The sequence below is a fragment of the Macrobrachium nipponense genome, chromosome 20 (genome assembly GCF_015104395.2).
Source record: "Macrobrachium nipponense isolate FS-2020 chromosome 20, ASM1510439v2, whole genome shotgun sequence".
NCBI classification, from domain to species: Eukaryota; Metazoa; Arthropoda; class Malacostraca; order Decapoda; family Palaemonidae; genus Macrobrachium; species Macrobrachium nipponense.
In genome coordinates, this window is record NC_061089.1 from 36,503,349 (window position 1) to 36,520,848 (window position 17,500).

The following is a 17,500-nucleotide window of genomic DNA, read 5'->3' on the forward strand; positions in this document are numbered from 1 at the left end:
TATCTATATGTATATATATATATATATATATATATACTATATATATATATATATATTCATTTCATGGGTTGGTAGAACTACAGTTTTACTTCCTTGATACACTCTAAATGAAAATACAAATAAGGTTATCTAGTTAATTAATAACCACAATTAAAACCTACATTCACTCATACACATACGTAAGTTTGTTTTTTTGTATGAAATTTTTACGTTGCATGGAACCAGTGGTTATTCAGCAACGGGACCAACGACTTTACGTTGACTTCCGAACCACGTCGAGAGTGAACTTCTATCACCAGAAATACACATCTCTCACACCTCAATGGAATGCCCGATAATCGAACTCGCGGCCACCGAGTACACATACGTGAGTGTGCATGTTCAGATTTGAAATAACAAATCTTAAATATGCTTTGATTGATAAGGTTACAACAAACAAAGATCGAGTACTTAAAGGTCTTTCATGATCGATGGATACCTTGACTGAAATTCATAAAAGACCAAACCCTCATCAAGTACTGGAGGCCATAGAGAAGATAAAAAATCTCGAAGTCATGTACCTTGATATTCCAAAGGTAATTCTCTTCCAAAGAAAGAAAACTATTGACTCGGAAAAGTTACGATGGCTTGCTCTTGATCCACTTCATAAGACAAAGATGGATGATGAGGTCTCTCTCTCTCTCTCTCTCTCTCTCTCTCTCTTACACCACACACACACACACATCCATTACCCATATCACCCTACATATAGTAAATGGTTATAGAAGCTCCTAAAACAACTCGGTGGAGAACCACTGCAGTGGAAACGTTGGGGAGAATGTTAAGGAGGAGATATGAGCTGAATGATGAGTAGCCAAAGCTTCAAGGGGCTGATATGGAGGAGGAGGAGGAGGAGGAGGAGGAGGAGGAGGAGGAGGAGGAGGAGGAGGAGGAGGAGGAGGAGGAGGAAGAGCAGCAGCAGCAGAAGAAGAAGAAGAAGAAGAAGGCGAATCAGCAGAAGAAGGAGGAGAAAAGGGAAATACGATGCGGTATAACAGAGAGAATGAAAACAAGGGGAGAGAACGAGGAAACGGAGAAAGAAAAATAGATAACACGTATGAAGGTGAATGAACGCCAACCCACCCATTCAGGGTATTGATAACACACCTACTTCAGATCAATAGTCTATGTGAATTATGCACAGACCAAATACGATTATTCAAGGTGACTCTATGACCAGCGACACTCTTGCCTTGGTATTTCTGTATTGACGCACTCAGGGGGCTAAAGATATAAAATACCTTTATACTTAGTAGGAGAAAATCAATAACTATTAGATGTTCCCCGAAATGACAGTTCAAATCACTCTACAGACAGCAAGATAAAGAATAAATGTATAATTGTACAATTATACGTATGAAGACATGAAAAGTAATGCACATTGAAATGAAATCAGAAAGTAAGCCAACTTTAACAGTTTTACCCTATTTAAAGCAGTTCCACGTAATATGAAAATCAAGCAAGGATTTTATTTAAAAGAAAATAACATTTTGAAAACAGGATAGACATGCAGTGTTGCTCAGCATTAGTAAATCATGCTAATCACTTTTCCCTGTCCCTAGCCACTATAATAATGATGGGTAAGATAATAATTAAGATGGCAAAATCAGATCTATATGACATACCTACGAATGGGAATCGCAATGACTGCTTCAATAAGTAAGTGAAAGACATTACTGTGAAAATGGGGATTGGTAAATGCATAATAATCTTAATAATAACATGAACCTCTTTTATCGAGTAGAAAATCAATTTTGAAGAATTATGAGCTAGAAATGTCGACGATGGATTCTGCACAGGTACCCTTGGAATCCTCACAAAATTCATTACTATACTGAATTTTTAACATTCCGATATCTGGCATACAGCATTTGGCAAACATTTGAAATATGTTCTGATAATCGAGCAGGAAAGGATTATATTTTTCCCATTCTCTCTGTTTTGGAGTTATCAATAAAATTGAGAAAAAAAATCACAAACGATCAAGTTTCTATAAAAGGGTAGCAGAATGGAATAACAAAAACACCAGTCAAATTATACACACGTTCTATTTTGCAAAACTTGAATGTTTACAGCAATTAAGATATATATACAAATTCATTTTCCACCTGACTACCAAGAGTCCACTTGTAAAGAATGTATAAAAATCAGCGAGCGTAAAACTCTGGGAAATCCTGAGTAACAAAAGATTTTGGAAAAATCGAGCAGCGAAGAGTACAACACGGGCCAAAGCGCGAAAGAATTCAATAAAGGCGAGAAAAAAAAAAAATATCTCCCAATGCGGGCTGCGACGTGATTCTCAATCCGAACTTTTGTTAGAACCCTCAGACACTTAATTCCTTCGGAAGTATTTTAATTACCCAAATCAAGCGAAACATCGTGTATAAAAAATCAACAAGAAAACTAAGACGAAATGAAAGAAGTTCAACTCCTTTTCATTAAAATTTTCGTACAAGACAAGATCCATATAAATTCATAATGCGGGTGTATACAAGTAATAAGCAACAAAATTTGACTAGAAAGATGGTTTCAAAGGCTACTAGTAGGCTCTTTGAACTTTCGCTACTAGGCCTGCGTACCTCTATTACTTAATGAAATCTAGGATGCTTTCCTCAAGAGTCTCTTAGATGCCGCAGTCTCAAAGGATATTTGAACCTTTGGTAGTGATTCTTCAGAATTCTCGTAATTTATAGGACCTTCGGAATTTTCCGTAAAGTATTCATATTACTCGTAACACTATGTTTTTGAACTTTTCCTGAAGTCTACTATATCACGCACCTATGTAAACCTTTCAGGTTAAAATATAAGAGTGGAAATAGAAACTGTGAACCATTCCCCGAATTGGTTTTTAAACATATTTTCAGCGCAAGAGCATAAGTTATAGATTACCCACAACGAAACGTAAAAGAAAAATATTTGTATTCTCAAATGTTATTAACGATAACATGGCTCTCGGGCACTGAATTACCATGGGAAATGTACAAAATAAAAGCCGAAGTCTTCTTTATTCGTAGAGAACTGAAAAAAAAACAGCGCGGTAAAATTCATACTGATTTCCTTTTTCCTCTTTTTTTCAACAAAGTTCAAAGATATCCAACAGTTTTTGACCGGAGAGTAAAATATTTTATTCTGTACACTTACCATGGGACATGCATCCCATAATGGAAACCAGTGACCTGTGTCCAAACATGTAATTGGCTTGCAGTGTTTGGTGTATTCTATATGGCCACTAAATGGACTTTACAATTGGATATACAAGCCAATACCCGTGAAAGACCACCGTGTCTTTTTAAAGTGAACAAAATAGACAGCAATACAAAACATACCAAGCCTCCATTTCAAACAATTATTCTTTTCATTTTTTATTTGAAGGTCAAAGGAACACACATCTCCATGACATTATGTACCCCAAGACTAAAATACAGGTAATTTAGGTATGGCGAATAGCAGGGCCTAGTTCATAATTCAATAAAGTTGTAAAAGATACGGAGCAAAACCTGAATCCTAAGATTTTAAAAGATTAAAAAATCAATTGTTTGCGGAATGGAAGAAGAGATAATCAAGACACAAAATCGTCTAGTTTACTGTTTAATTGTATTACTAAAATGGTTTCGTGCCAAGGCAACCGTATAGCAAAAGCACGAAATCTCTTAGCTACATGGCATCGTTATGTACAAAGTCTATTCTGTGCGAATTCATCGTTGCAGTAAAAAATGTAAAAGAAAAGATCGGTAATATGGACAATTTTGCCTATTATAGTCTGATAAAAATTAAAAATCACGACCTAAAGCAAACTGAAGAGTACTTTTCGATATTTGATGATATAATTTCACCGTACTCACCAAATCTATTTGTTCCATATATCTTCAAGGAAAGACGCCCAAAGGACTGTTATATGAATCCTGAGATAATAACTAACCGATGTTGAAAATCCATCCGCATGAGTAAATATAGCTTTTGTAATCCTGACAGCAGCCATGCCAGATAATTAGCAATCAATTAGTTGTGCTGTTTACTTAAGTAAAGGACTGCTTAGAAAAAGACTCGAGCGCCTAGATGGGAAGAATTGCTCACAATTGGTAAAAAGGTTAGCGTAGTCAAAAGGCTGGACCAGAGAGTCTTGAGACGGTTCAGTAGTAAATGAGAATGAAAGACAATGATTGGTCATTGGAAATGTAAAGTGTTGGGTAGATGGTATGGAGGAGGTGCTGAAGAGGAAGGTCGTGATGTACAGAAAATGTGAGCGCATGCAAGACAGAAGTGAATGGATCGTTGTGTATAGGGGTGTTCAAACGCTTGTGATGAGCCCTCATTATATGTATATTTAGCAACTAACTTTGTGAAAGCTTCCAGCTCAGGGGTCCATCCGCAATCAAGCAGATGAAGCGTAAATGTGTCTGTGACCATAACCTTGTTTTCTCCATACACTTTATGAGAAAGACTCTTTTTGCAATAAATAAGGGGTATAGGGAAACAAACTACAAGCATGGCCATCTGGCGACTTTGAAACATTGCAGGACGACGAGAATGCAAATATTTTCCCTGCATTCCGCAAGAATGAAATCGTAGATAACAATAATCTAATGTGCCTAGGTGCTCCTCTACTTGGGGAACAGTTCAACTGTAACCCAAACCACTGGCCTACCAGGGGAAGGAAGGAGGAGTTTACACTGCTTCCTACCACATCACAGTAGACCACAAGAAAAGGACTGCCCTTTCACAGGGTATTTCCTCCACCAACGGGTTCACAGCCATAAACAACGCACTTCGTTGCCTCAGAATATAGCGCATTGAAGTCCCAAGTCACTAGTACTTCTTAGGGCACTTATTAACCAACGCAATAGCCATTAACTTTACTTGACTAGCCTCATACACACACACACACACACACACACACACACACACACACACGAACGCACACATATATAAGTTTTCAAATTGAATAGAAAAAAGCAAAAAAGTTCATTTTCACGGAGGAGAGAGAGAGAGAGAGAGAGAGAGAGAGAGAGAGAGAGAGAGAGAGAGAGGACGTCTTTTATCATTCTAAAGGCAATAATGTTTGCCGGGGAGTGTGTTCATTCTAATTTCAACACAATTTAAATCCTATTGTACCCAGCACTGGGACACAAACCTCCAAGTCCTAATTCGCTTATAATATAGAAAGGCAAAAGGATTTCGACAGGCCTTTTCTTCCAAAATTTTCTCATATTCTTCAATACTTAAGGTTTATTTTTTAAGTGAAAATGTTTCTTACGCTATTTTCGTATTAAGAAGCATAACATTTTCGTTTTGCTAAAATATGAAATTTATGAAATCTGGTTGACGGTTGACCTGCTTGTTCTTGTTATTAGGATGTTTTAATATACGAAGCATAGTGGAAATTCTTCAGCTACTACAAAAACAAAATATTTATACGGGAAATCCATATAAAAGTAACAAGTCATAAGACATTCTTATTTTGATTTATGTAATTACCCGTGAACAAGGGCATTACGTTGCCGGTACCTCGTAAACAAGTGCACTAAGTCGCCAGCCCCGTCGGCTTTCTTAAATAAAATATGAAACAAAATCATACCGATTTCTCGTTTCTCTGCTGCAAGCTTCCTCTTCTCCCTAATGACTGATATCGGGCTTCCGTTCTTGGAAAGTAAGATCTCTCTCGACAGATGTAATTTTACATTCCATCCTGGATAATTCCTTTTTAATGATTTATCGATATCCAATCATTGCATCTGCATTCCCAATTCCTCATAACAGATGGGTATAATCCTCTGAATTAACGCTCACATATTTCGCCACTTTGGTCATAAGGATGTAAGTTGTGAGCGCAGGATTCTTTTAGATTTCAGTGTAATTGCGCTTCACCCGGCAAATATATCTTCTGTCCTCTTATATATTCATATTTCTCTTATTATTATTGTCTCTTTTCAAGTATTATTGTTAAAAGGATTAACTTATTTAGTATAAACAGGAGTATTAAATCTTTCGCCTCAAATATATATATATATATATATATATATATATATATATATATATATATATATATATATATATATATATATTTGTTTCTTCCTTTATGATCCGATCCTTCCTTCTCACAATGCTTGCTGGAAAACAAAATTTACATATATCAAATGCTTTGGCGTAAATTAAAGTCATTATACCCTTGGCAACTGATTCCCTACATGTGCCTACCTTTCCATTAGCTTTTCGATGAAAAGTATTAATAGAACACTAATGATTCAAAGGAACCCATAAGCTGCGGTGAAGAGCTTGTAGAACTGCAGGCTGTTATCTGGTGACCCTGATATGCCTTTGTAAAATTAGAAAGACACAGACAAGAACAAATTCTATGATATTGGTTACATGTAATGTTTACCTTACAGGAGAAATAGTCAGTGCAGAACAAATATCACACTGCTAACTATAAAATGTTCCTGTGAAATAAAATAGTAATTGTGAGAACGTCTCCTTTGTCTACAGCACCCAACTTTATGTAAGCCTAAGTTTAACAAAATACTACATCGCCATTATAATCCTGCTGTCTATTGCGCAAGCAGCTTCTAGTTCCCAATAAGAGAGAATTTCTCTCAACCCATCAAGCACTCCAATCAGTCATCTATTTTACAACATCTTTATTTAGTATCCCTTCCTCTGGAACTATGACCAATACCATTTTCGTTTCCGATACCCATTTCTGGTTAAAAAAAAAGAGACTACTGATATCTCTTCATTTCCGCATATACATAAAAAAACAATCTAATTTAATCTTTTCCATAACCTCTATTCTCATGAACTAAGTAACATAAATACGTTATGTACGAAAATCCAATACACTCGGAGGTATACAGTTATCGATATGTTAATTCAGTGTCGCTTCCAGGCCTCCAATGAGAACTCCAAATCGTGCATGTACCGCTCCTCCTTGCCTCTTCCCGATCACTTGACGGGTCCTACAAATCTTCATCCCGATTTTTCCGATTAACGCCTCGTGGAGGCCGGCAAGGAAAAATTGAATCTTATTATCCTCAGTTCCTACTTCTTAAGCCCTTAAGAAATCAAACGTGCTTTCCTAACACAATCCACAACTTTGCTCTTCCAAACTTTAGTCAATACACTGAGAATGATACTGCAAGCGTGTCATTCCAAGAGCACCCACTATTATTCTGAAATGAAAACGTTAGGTTAGTCCAATAATATGAAAAGAAAATAATCGTACAAACATTAGAAGTATTTGTCATGCCAATTCAAAGCAAAGCGACAGAATATAGACGATAACAAAACTGATGAGAACGCTGTAGCGCCCTCAAACACTAAGCAACTCAATGAACCACCCATACACACCAACGCCGAAATGCCCCTCAATGACTTTAATAAAGGAAGATCCGAATAAGTCTTCCTATTCAAATGAACTCTCTTATGGCAAGCAGTTTCAGTGTAAAAGACTTCAAATGCACTTCCAGTCTCTTCTAAACTCGACGACTTCATCGTATGCATCAATTTATCTGATTGCCAGTGTACGTTTATTTGTCATCAACTCTGAGAAGTGGCCAATATGAAGAATGTCAAGCACTGTTAATAACATCGCCAACAATAAAAATCCAATTAAGAAAAATAAAATTACTACAAATAACAATAATGATAAACATGAAAAGCAAACAATATTGCTATAAAATACCTTCCCGGGATTTTTCCACTAAAATCTAAGTATTCAAGAAATAACATTAAATTAGTGGTGAGAGATTTTTATACTCAATTTAAATGTAACAATAATCACATCAAATATTATAATTTATTATCGTTTTCTCTTCCCAGAAAGGAGAGTTATTTTAAATTAATCTGGACTTATACCAGTACGGTGTCACATCCTATAAACGTACTCTAAGTAGAATAGGCTGTTATAAGGAATTAGAGGCATGGTGTGGACACGTGGCAGCAAGATAAACTTGGACAAGTACATATTTCAGTTGCTCTGTAACTTTATATTAATAAATTGTAAATTTGCTGGTCATGCCACTCGTCCGCTCTCTCTCTCTCTCTCTCATTACTCTTCATAACCCTTCATCCAGCCCCAACAAAGTTTTTCTCCGAACTAAATTGGCGTTTATGAGTCGTGGTCCTTTATTTTAGTGTATCTTTTGTCATTATTTTTTTGCTTTTCTGTTTGAACGAGATGTTATTCGAGAGCTTTAATAGGCACGTGTAATAAAAAAAAATACATGGCTGCGAGAAGTGGCTAATACCGTCCAACCTATTTGTGTCCGTTCCTGGAAAAGTCGTCTGGCGTAACAGATTGGGAGGATCATAGATTTCAAGTTTAATCTCGCAGCTATTCAGCAACATCAGAACTTCATTTTAAAAAATCAAATGCTAATATCGTTCGCTGTCTTTCAATCTAAGAAGATCTCTAGTCAAGGAGCGGTACACAATATATAATTTCACACTATTACAGTACTATGAATAATAATAATAATAATAATAATAATAATAATAATAATAATAATAATAATAATAATAATAATAATAATAATGATCAAACGGCAATAAAGGAATAATTGAAGGTAATTTCTTGGAAATAATGATGACAAGGTAGAAAACAAATATAAGGAGATATAATGTAAAAAGAAAACCATTTTTATGCATGTAAGAATAAACATATTCAACCACTGGCAATGAAATATCAGTCCTGATGCTTATTAAAGAAAATACATAAACATACCTTAGTACACACGAGCAACAGAAACAAGGAGCTCTATCTTTGCTCTTGCACCTCATTAAATCACATGCAAAGGCCCGAGAGAGAGAGAGAGAGAGAGAGAGAGAGAGAGAGAGAGAGAGAGAGAGAGAGAGGAGGAGGACGACGACGAAATGCGAAGGACGGAGGTGGTCTTTATCCTCTTCCTTCACTGAGAGCAAAACTCAAAAGGATTCGAAGGATCCTGTCCAACCACCCCCGGGCCCCCCAAACTGCCACCCCTCTCCCAGCCTAGGGTATCGACCCAGCAATTACGAGGATCAACGCAACATACCTTGTAATCCGAGACCATTTTACTCGCAAGTTGCACAGCAAAGCTCGTCCTTGGAGAAAACTCACGCTTCCTGGGAAAGCGGTCCCGGTGTTTGTTTTGTTTCTTGCAAGGACAATACGTATTTTACTCTTTTATTTTCATTTCATCTTTTCTATCTCCAAGGCAATTTAATTTAGGATATCTCTCTCTCTCCTTCATCTTTATACTTTTTTCCCAATTTCCCACTCGGCCTAATTTAGGTTCTCTGCTTCTCTCTCTTTCTTTTATAACGATTTGCAGTCTAAGATGGACAGCCATGTGGAAAAAAATTACTAAATACATAATGACATCAATTAAATTGAAAGACTGATACATAGTCGTGACTCTCAATACGAATATACACATCATTCTCTCTCTGTCTGTCTCTCTCTCTCTCTCTCTCTCTCTCTCTCTCTCTCTCTATATATATATATATATATAATATATATATATAATATATATATATATATATATATATCTATCTAGCAAAATTGAAGAACAACATGCTATTCATGTTTTTCTCGAACTACACAAGCAAATGTAATGAACCCTACAACAGAATAACTCCTAAAACAAAATTTCAAAATGAATATTTATATAATAAGCGCCTACAGAGGAAAAACCTCCCCCAAGTCACGACACTGCAATCCCAAAAAGATTCTTTATCACAAAAAGATTCTTTATCACCAAAATGAACATTCCTATTTCCATAATCCCAAATTAAACGTAATATCCTTTGCGGAAGTGACTAGACACGACAAAGAGAAAATTTGCTCATGGTCGCGAGCTTTAAATTTCATTTTCACAGCTAAACAATCCTAATTAGTAATTAGATCCAACTGTTGTGTCACTGAAGCTTTTAAAATAAGACAGAAAATAGAGTACTTTGACAGGATTCCAATATAATGAAGTGAAGAGCTTAGCATTATCTTCCCATCCCCACCTCATAGCAATTGTAATGATGTAGTATAAAAACTGTCACGAACAGCCACTGGTATATGTCATTTTTATTTTATATTTTTATTTTTTTCATAAAGTGGCTTCTTTAATATAAATCATCATGTTTTTTTTCTGAACTAATTACTTTACTATTCAAGTCAACAAAATGTGTCCTTTCGTAAACTAGACATTCATTATCAAATAGATAAGGATGTTTTCCCTTATTTTCCAAACATGAGAGTAATTTAGAACTCGGTTCCTTGACTTAAGTTTGACGGTAAACTAACCTCATCTGTGTATAATTGCAGTCTTTAAGTATGCCAGCCCAGTACGTGTCCCACGCAGAATTTTCTGCTTAAAGTCTATTTTGTTCTTTTAGAATGAATAATCTTCGGATTGCTAATGAAACTAACCTTCATTTCTGTTTGTTTGCCAGTGATGAACTCTATGTCTGATTAAATCATGCAAAAATAAAAAATAAATATCTGGCCTTTATTTCTGCTGAAATTAGCTGGATAATAGGGTAGGGAACCAACAGTTACTTACTTAAGCTACATTAGGCAAAGCTAAATCAAATCACTTACTCTTCCTGTAGGGAGGGTGGTGTCCCAAGTGAATACGAAATCCAGATTTAACGACTTCAAACTATTTCGGCCTAAAATTGTGTAAGTCACCAGAGTATCTAAAGGTTTAATGTTATAATTTACAATAAAACAAATCATTCCTAAATAGTGTGTGGTGCATCAAGCCCTGGACTGACACATCAAGCATCCAGTTTCAGTTCAGAATTAAACTGAGCTTTCCCATGCTCTTTACCGCTATCAGGATTACGAAGGGTTTCCATATTTTCTGCCTACTCCAGACTCAAATATACATTTCTGAAGACCAAATGTAAAATAATGAGTATGCAGCGACTGTGATAAACTGAACGTTTCCCATTCAGCAATGTGATGTGGTAAAAATTGGACAAATGTTTAATACTCGGTAGATACATGAAGAACAGTAACTCTAACTCTACGCAAGATCTACGAATTTTTGTGAGATACGAGCATAAGTGAATTCGCAACTAACCTTATAAACCTGTTATTAACCTGGTTATTATGCCGCATTATTATTACTTAACCTCCACCTATGAATAAATTTATATTATTACAAAATGTCCTCAATCTTCCCTCCTGTTTGGTAACTGCGTGAGCAAAGTTCCGAAAGATATACATAGAGTTTGGAAGACGAAAGTCTTGTTTGTATGCTTGGTTCTTGAACCAAGACGCAGCTGGCAAAAATACAGTTGGCCAAGTTGCTTCAGGCAAGTCGCTCCGCTCCGCCTTGGGGAAAAGTAGTGATCGACTTGAGTTCGCAAACAAACAAACCAAAAGCAAAGTCAAGAGGTTCTGTCCTAAATGCCACACAATGCAACAAAATCACAAACGCAAACGCTAGCATGCAACAAGCTAGTACGTCTTACAAGCACTGCATTAAAGAGCAATAAAAAAAGACATTATTCATAAAACGTTTCATTATTCTATAAGAAAAAAAAAATATTTCGGAGTACGGCTGCTTCCGTTTTACTCCACAGTTATTTCATAATTCCTAGTGCCTACTACGGAAATATGGAAACTTCATTTTGAATTAAAAACTAAGTGTATATATATATATATATATATATATATATATATATATATATATATACGTATACACATATATATACATATATGTATATAGGATATGTATAAATATATATATATATATATACATATACGTATACACACACATATATAGATATATATGTATATATAGGTAATCTATATATATATATAGATTACATATGTATACATTTGTATATGTATATGCATATATATATATATATATATATATATATATATATATATATATATATATATATATACACTTGTGTGTGAGGTTTTGTCGCTTTTGCCTTACAATCCCACCACAATCACACATAAACCTCTGGCACTATTTAGTTTCCAAATGCAACGTGCAGGTAGGTGAAAATTCACGGGTATATGAAATGAAAGAAGTGATATCTTTTAGTCCTGCCTAATAAAAAAAGCTTTGGGCAATTCATCACTAACTCCAAGTCCAACTCACTATTACCTTCTATCAATCCTGACGCTCATCTTCCTGGTTGCAGACAAATTAAAGATAATTATAATCTAAATAGATGTCAGAAGGCAATAATTAAAATACAAATCAACCAAAGACAAGAATGCCTTACATGAAGAAGGAAACACTTAAGTAAAGGGAAAATGTATGAAATCAATAGAAAAAATTTCTAATTTTAATTCAATAATAAGTACAGAAATACTACAGCATATGTGTATATCGACGAGTCTTAAGCAACTGCTCATTTAATTTATTAGTAATTTAGTAACAGGACCAATTGAAAAAATGACAATCAACCTAAGATGCCTTTTTCACGATTTAATTGCTTCGCTACACTGAACTGTCATATGTTTTTTAAAAACCTTTTAATAAACAGATATATCAGTCTTATATGGTGCATGAAGACTAGTGACAAAATTTAACAGCCAATGATAATTGTATCCGTTGACAAATTACGGAAAAAATTAGTTAATCAAATCCTAATTATCCCCTGGCAGTAATATGAACTTTCACCACAGATACATCCCCGACCACAAAAGCAGCCATAAACAGCGACAAGGAAAAAGAAAAAAGTAACTTTTCCCTCTGATTATTCAGCCGAGTGGGACCCATCTCGCACGACAATAGTCCATGCACGAGGATGACATCAATCCATTAGCCATGGATGGCATGAAACTGGGGCGGAGGTGGAGCATGAGGGGCGTTTTGGATGGAGGAGGAGAGGAAACATCCAATCTAATATGTTAATTGGGATCATTATCACAGCATACATTTAAATGTTCGGCCATTATCGCCTTCATTACGTCGGAAGCAAAAACATTAGACAAAATTTATTCTGTCGTTTCCAAAGGCCGTCTCGTCTCGGCCGTTCCAAATATTCAGTTCACGGCACACGACACTGGCTGGCCTCCAGAACCTACAACAGCAATGCCAGCATCCGATGAATTTAAGGGTTGCCTTGACTTACATTACGAGTTCATGTGAACGTTTGTGTGAGCAAAAACTCATGCATATCCGAGTGCTTTACAAAAGAGAGAGAGAGAGAGAGAGAGAGAGAGAGAGAGAGAGAGAGAGAGAGAGAGAGAGAGAGAGAGAGAGAGAGAGAGAGTTAACTTTAAAAACCAATTCCTTTCACTTTCTTCTTATAGATTTTAGCCTACCGAACAACTTGGCATGGTTCATTTTTCTGACAAAAGCCACCAAACCTGTCTATCAAAATTCCCTGAACGTCAGTTAGACACGCTGCACGGTATTTATGTTATGTCACGTTTACCATGCAACCTCATGCCATAATGGGAAAAAGTATGAGATCACGATATTTTCTCTGAATGGTTTATTTTCCAGAACACATGTGAGAAAACAAAATCCTTTATCGGTCATTCAAGTACACGAACAGCTTAAATGCATGTTCCTTGGAAGATGGCTTACACATTTACCGCTTTAAAATACTTTCATCAATCTGGGTTACAACGCGTGACTTCGTCACACTGATTTACCTTTACGGGATCCCTAACTTCAGGAATGTAACTGTGACAGGTTAGCACATATCAGATCTGTGAAATGCATCAAAGTATCATGAACTCTTTTACGAACATTACATTCAAGACGACAGAAATGATACGTATCACGGTAATGGAATCTAAAGTAAAAGCAAGTAACTATGGCAAAATTCTTGAGAGCTGAAGACGACGTTTGAGCAAACAACCATCACTCGAGCATGTTACATCAAATATTAAATATTCCTAGGCGCCTGGGAGACCTTCACACCTTCGCCTGATTTGTGACCTCAGCCTTATTCACAAGGAGGCTCCGTGCCCAGAAAGCGTGAGAAATAGTTCTCGAGGGAAGTTGGTCATGTTCACAAATTCAGAGAAAATTGACTGAGTGATGACTTCTCTAAACGGACATCACTCAATTTGATTTTCTAATAAAATTAGTACTCAAAATTCCGAAGACCGAAATATAACGTCTGCTGGCTGAATGATTGTTTGCGACAACTGACTTCACATTAATTGTCCTTTTCTATGAATAATTTTAGTCATTAGCACTACAGGTAATCCCAGATGGAATATTTTTCATTGTGAAATTCCAAATATTAAAACTAAATTAACAAATATGCAAAGATGCGAGTGTGTACCGTTAATTGTCGTAAAATACGCATCTAATTATGGAACATTTAGTTTTACTGTGTCTAGAGTGCGTTCATCAAATCAGGGTTAAATCATAAAGGCAAAATATCAAAATTAATATAATTCCTGATCCTTATGAAAATTACATATACAAATCTTACACTGCTTTAATCGGTTATAAACATTCGTGGGAAGCTTAAATAAAATTATCAACTAAAAGAAAAGACACAATAAATAAAAACTTCCTCTAAATCAACATAACATTCAATTAAATTAATTAATTTTCATAAAACAGGAAAAGGTATTACACGTGTCTCGCAATTGCGCGCTCTAAAGAAAACTTCTATTGCTTTTGGAAGCATAAGTAATTTTACCCGTTTTGTGAGAAGCGACTGCTATTTCACATAAATCGAAGCAAATCTTCAATCGAAGGAACAAAGGGAGTGCCTACCTGAAAAGACTCACCTTATTTGAGGAGTGCCTCACAATTCCGTGATTGATTCGCATTACCGAATTCGCAAAACAAATACAACCTGGTTTTGAAAAAGGTAAGTGAGAAGACTACGCCGAACAGATTATTGTTATGTACATAATCCCACAATAGCAGTCGAGACTTTTTACTACAGTCGGTAACTAAACAGGTACGACTAATAAATATGGAAACGATCAGTAATTCATGTTCCGTCATTCAGCATATAAAATATCACTGCTATAAATAGATAACCGGGCCAGGACGATGTAACCGGACGCCGAAGCAAATATGAAATGCAGAAAAAAAGTTCGTTGTATTAATGAACCATTTCTCTACTTTGTACCACGCCTTCAGAATCCACAAAAATAACAATGGTCAAGCTATCGGTTTCTATTACAAGTTGAACTTGGTAATTATCAGTTTCATCAAGACTGGGAGAGCAAACTCCTACTCGGAAGCACAGACATGACCATCAGGACATTGTTTTCTATTTTACTTTGGAGACCAATAACTAAATGTGCAGTGGGGAGCTCAAAACTCTCTTCACAGGGGTTGACGCCAGTTTATAAATACGCTACTGAGACTAGGACTGCTGACATCAACTTTAGATAAATCTGAGACATCCTAATGTTGTAATGGTAAGTTCGACAGATGGATGCTAAGTAAAATTTAAAAGCAATACATCTCTGCAGTCTGATTTGCCATATATTGCAAAGCAGTCTTAATCATACCTCATAGCTGACTAATTGAATGCGTTTGCACATAATGCATGCAAACAAATCTTACGAAAGTTTATAGTCAAGTAGGTTATCCTTATACATACGGTGAAAGGAACGACAGGGAAAATTTTTTAATATTTAATTTTCCTGTTGATTTTGTTTTTCGGGGTTTTGTTGTAGGACACGTCCCAATGACTTTCTGTTTTCAGTCTAAAAGCTGGAAATCAAAGTAAAAGTTGTTGTATTTAATAGTAGACCAATCTATACTGGGCGATGATAAATTTTATAAAGTGAAGGAATAGTTGGTATATTCTTTACAATGCATAGAGGTTTCTGGTCATACTTCACATTAGCACTTTTTTTTTTCATTACCAACATCGAACCATAATATTTTAAGTATAGGCAATATGGATAAGAATAAAAACTATTCTGACCGGCGGCAAAGAAAATATGACATAACAACTGGTGTCTAGGGAGTACGACCCGGAACAAAGTTACATCTGTGCTTCTCAAAGTCAACATTGCTTTCGGGCTGCGTAAGAAACGTGAATTCAAAAGCATAACTAGTCGAGATGTAAGGACATATAATGCGAACAAATATTTTGCCATTTGAATATGTTTATTTTCTATGTCAGGAAACACACTGCCTCACTCACAAGGGACTTGGGCCACTAAGTGGTTTCACGAACCAAAAAATTTTCCATTTATAATATTTGCTCTGTTTTAGCAACTCTTTGTTCGAAATGAAAGAACAATATGTAACATTATATAACGCAATGCCATTATGTATATAAAATATTGGAAATTATACCGTGCATTGTGATGTAAAAAAAATCTGGATATCGTTATTTATACAGAGACTTGAATCACATAATTAGAGATTGATTCAAAGTTCATAAAAATGTTTATAAAAACCACAGGATTCTTTTTATTGTGTACTTGAAGACTGAGTGAGTAGAAAACGGCTAGGAGAGGGAAACTTAAATAATGTGCATGTATCATTTGAGCACTTGTGTATGATTTCAGTTAGGGAAATTATGGCTCATGTCCTTCGTTAGTCTATTAGACATACCTTTCCTGCAAGGATCACGCTTTTCAACTGTGTCTAGTTTCTGTGTTTATGTCTACTCTTTATATGTTGTGAAAGTTTGTTTTGTGCCACTGTAAAGAGCTAATGAGCATACGTGTAATCGAGTAAAACATATTCATTCACTACATGGTCTCACGTTTGCAAATCATTTGAATGTTTCCCGTGATGAAAACCCGAAAATAACGAAATATCAAAAACTCAGCTGCCAAAGTCATCTTGTGACAAATGATTAGCATCATTAAGGAAGAGTGGCTATATGAATGAATGAACGGGTATGAAATCATAAAACAACACAAACTATCGAACCGATGCATTGAGAGGAAGCGTATGACCGATACCAGCGTATGCCCAACGCAGCATTTCCTTTTCTATTACAAAACTCCACAAGAATAATTGCAACAGTTCTCCATTACTGGCATACGCCAAACTTTACCTGTAGTCATTAAAACTTTAATTACCAATACAAAGTTTAATGGAAGAAAATTCACATTCCCAATATACTCCTTTTTCTTTCAACTAAAACATTTATTGGATCATCTAACCTCTCATTAATCATTATTATTATAATAATTATTATTATCATCATCACTATTATGTAAAACTTTTTTTCACAAAATTTCTGCTGATTTAACATCATCTCAATGAAGAGTATAAACGGAATATTCAAAACCAACTCCTCATTTACCATTACTCAGTACTGTCATCATGATTTTAACCTATAAGTTTTTCCGCTATGTATCTGATAAAATGCGCGGATTTCATATATATATATATATATATATATATATATATATATATATATATATATATATATATATATATATATATATATTTATGTATATATATATATATATATGTATATATATAATATATAAGTACACACACACACATATATATATATTCTATATATATTATATATATATATATATATATTATATATA

At 35.3% G+C, this 17,500-nt stretch overlaps 1 protein-coding gene across 1 annotated transcript in view; it reads left to right on the top strand.

Annotated features, from left to right (window-relative positions):
- Positions 1-874: 874 nt before the first annotated feature.
- LOC135219970 (glutamic acid-rich protein-like) overlaps positions 875-17,500 on the top strand; it is a 21,890-nt gene continuing 5,264 nt past the window's right edge. Inside the window, exons 1-3 of the mRNA XM_064257222.1 lie at positions 875-1,028; positions 13,494-13,500; positions 15,105-15,159. Of these exons, the coding sequence (XP_064113292.1) occupies positions 875-1,028; positions 13,494-13,500; positions 15,105-15,159 (216 nt within the window). The remainder of the gene's footprint in view (positions 1,029-13,493; positions 13,501-15,104; positions 15,160-17,500) is intronic.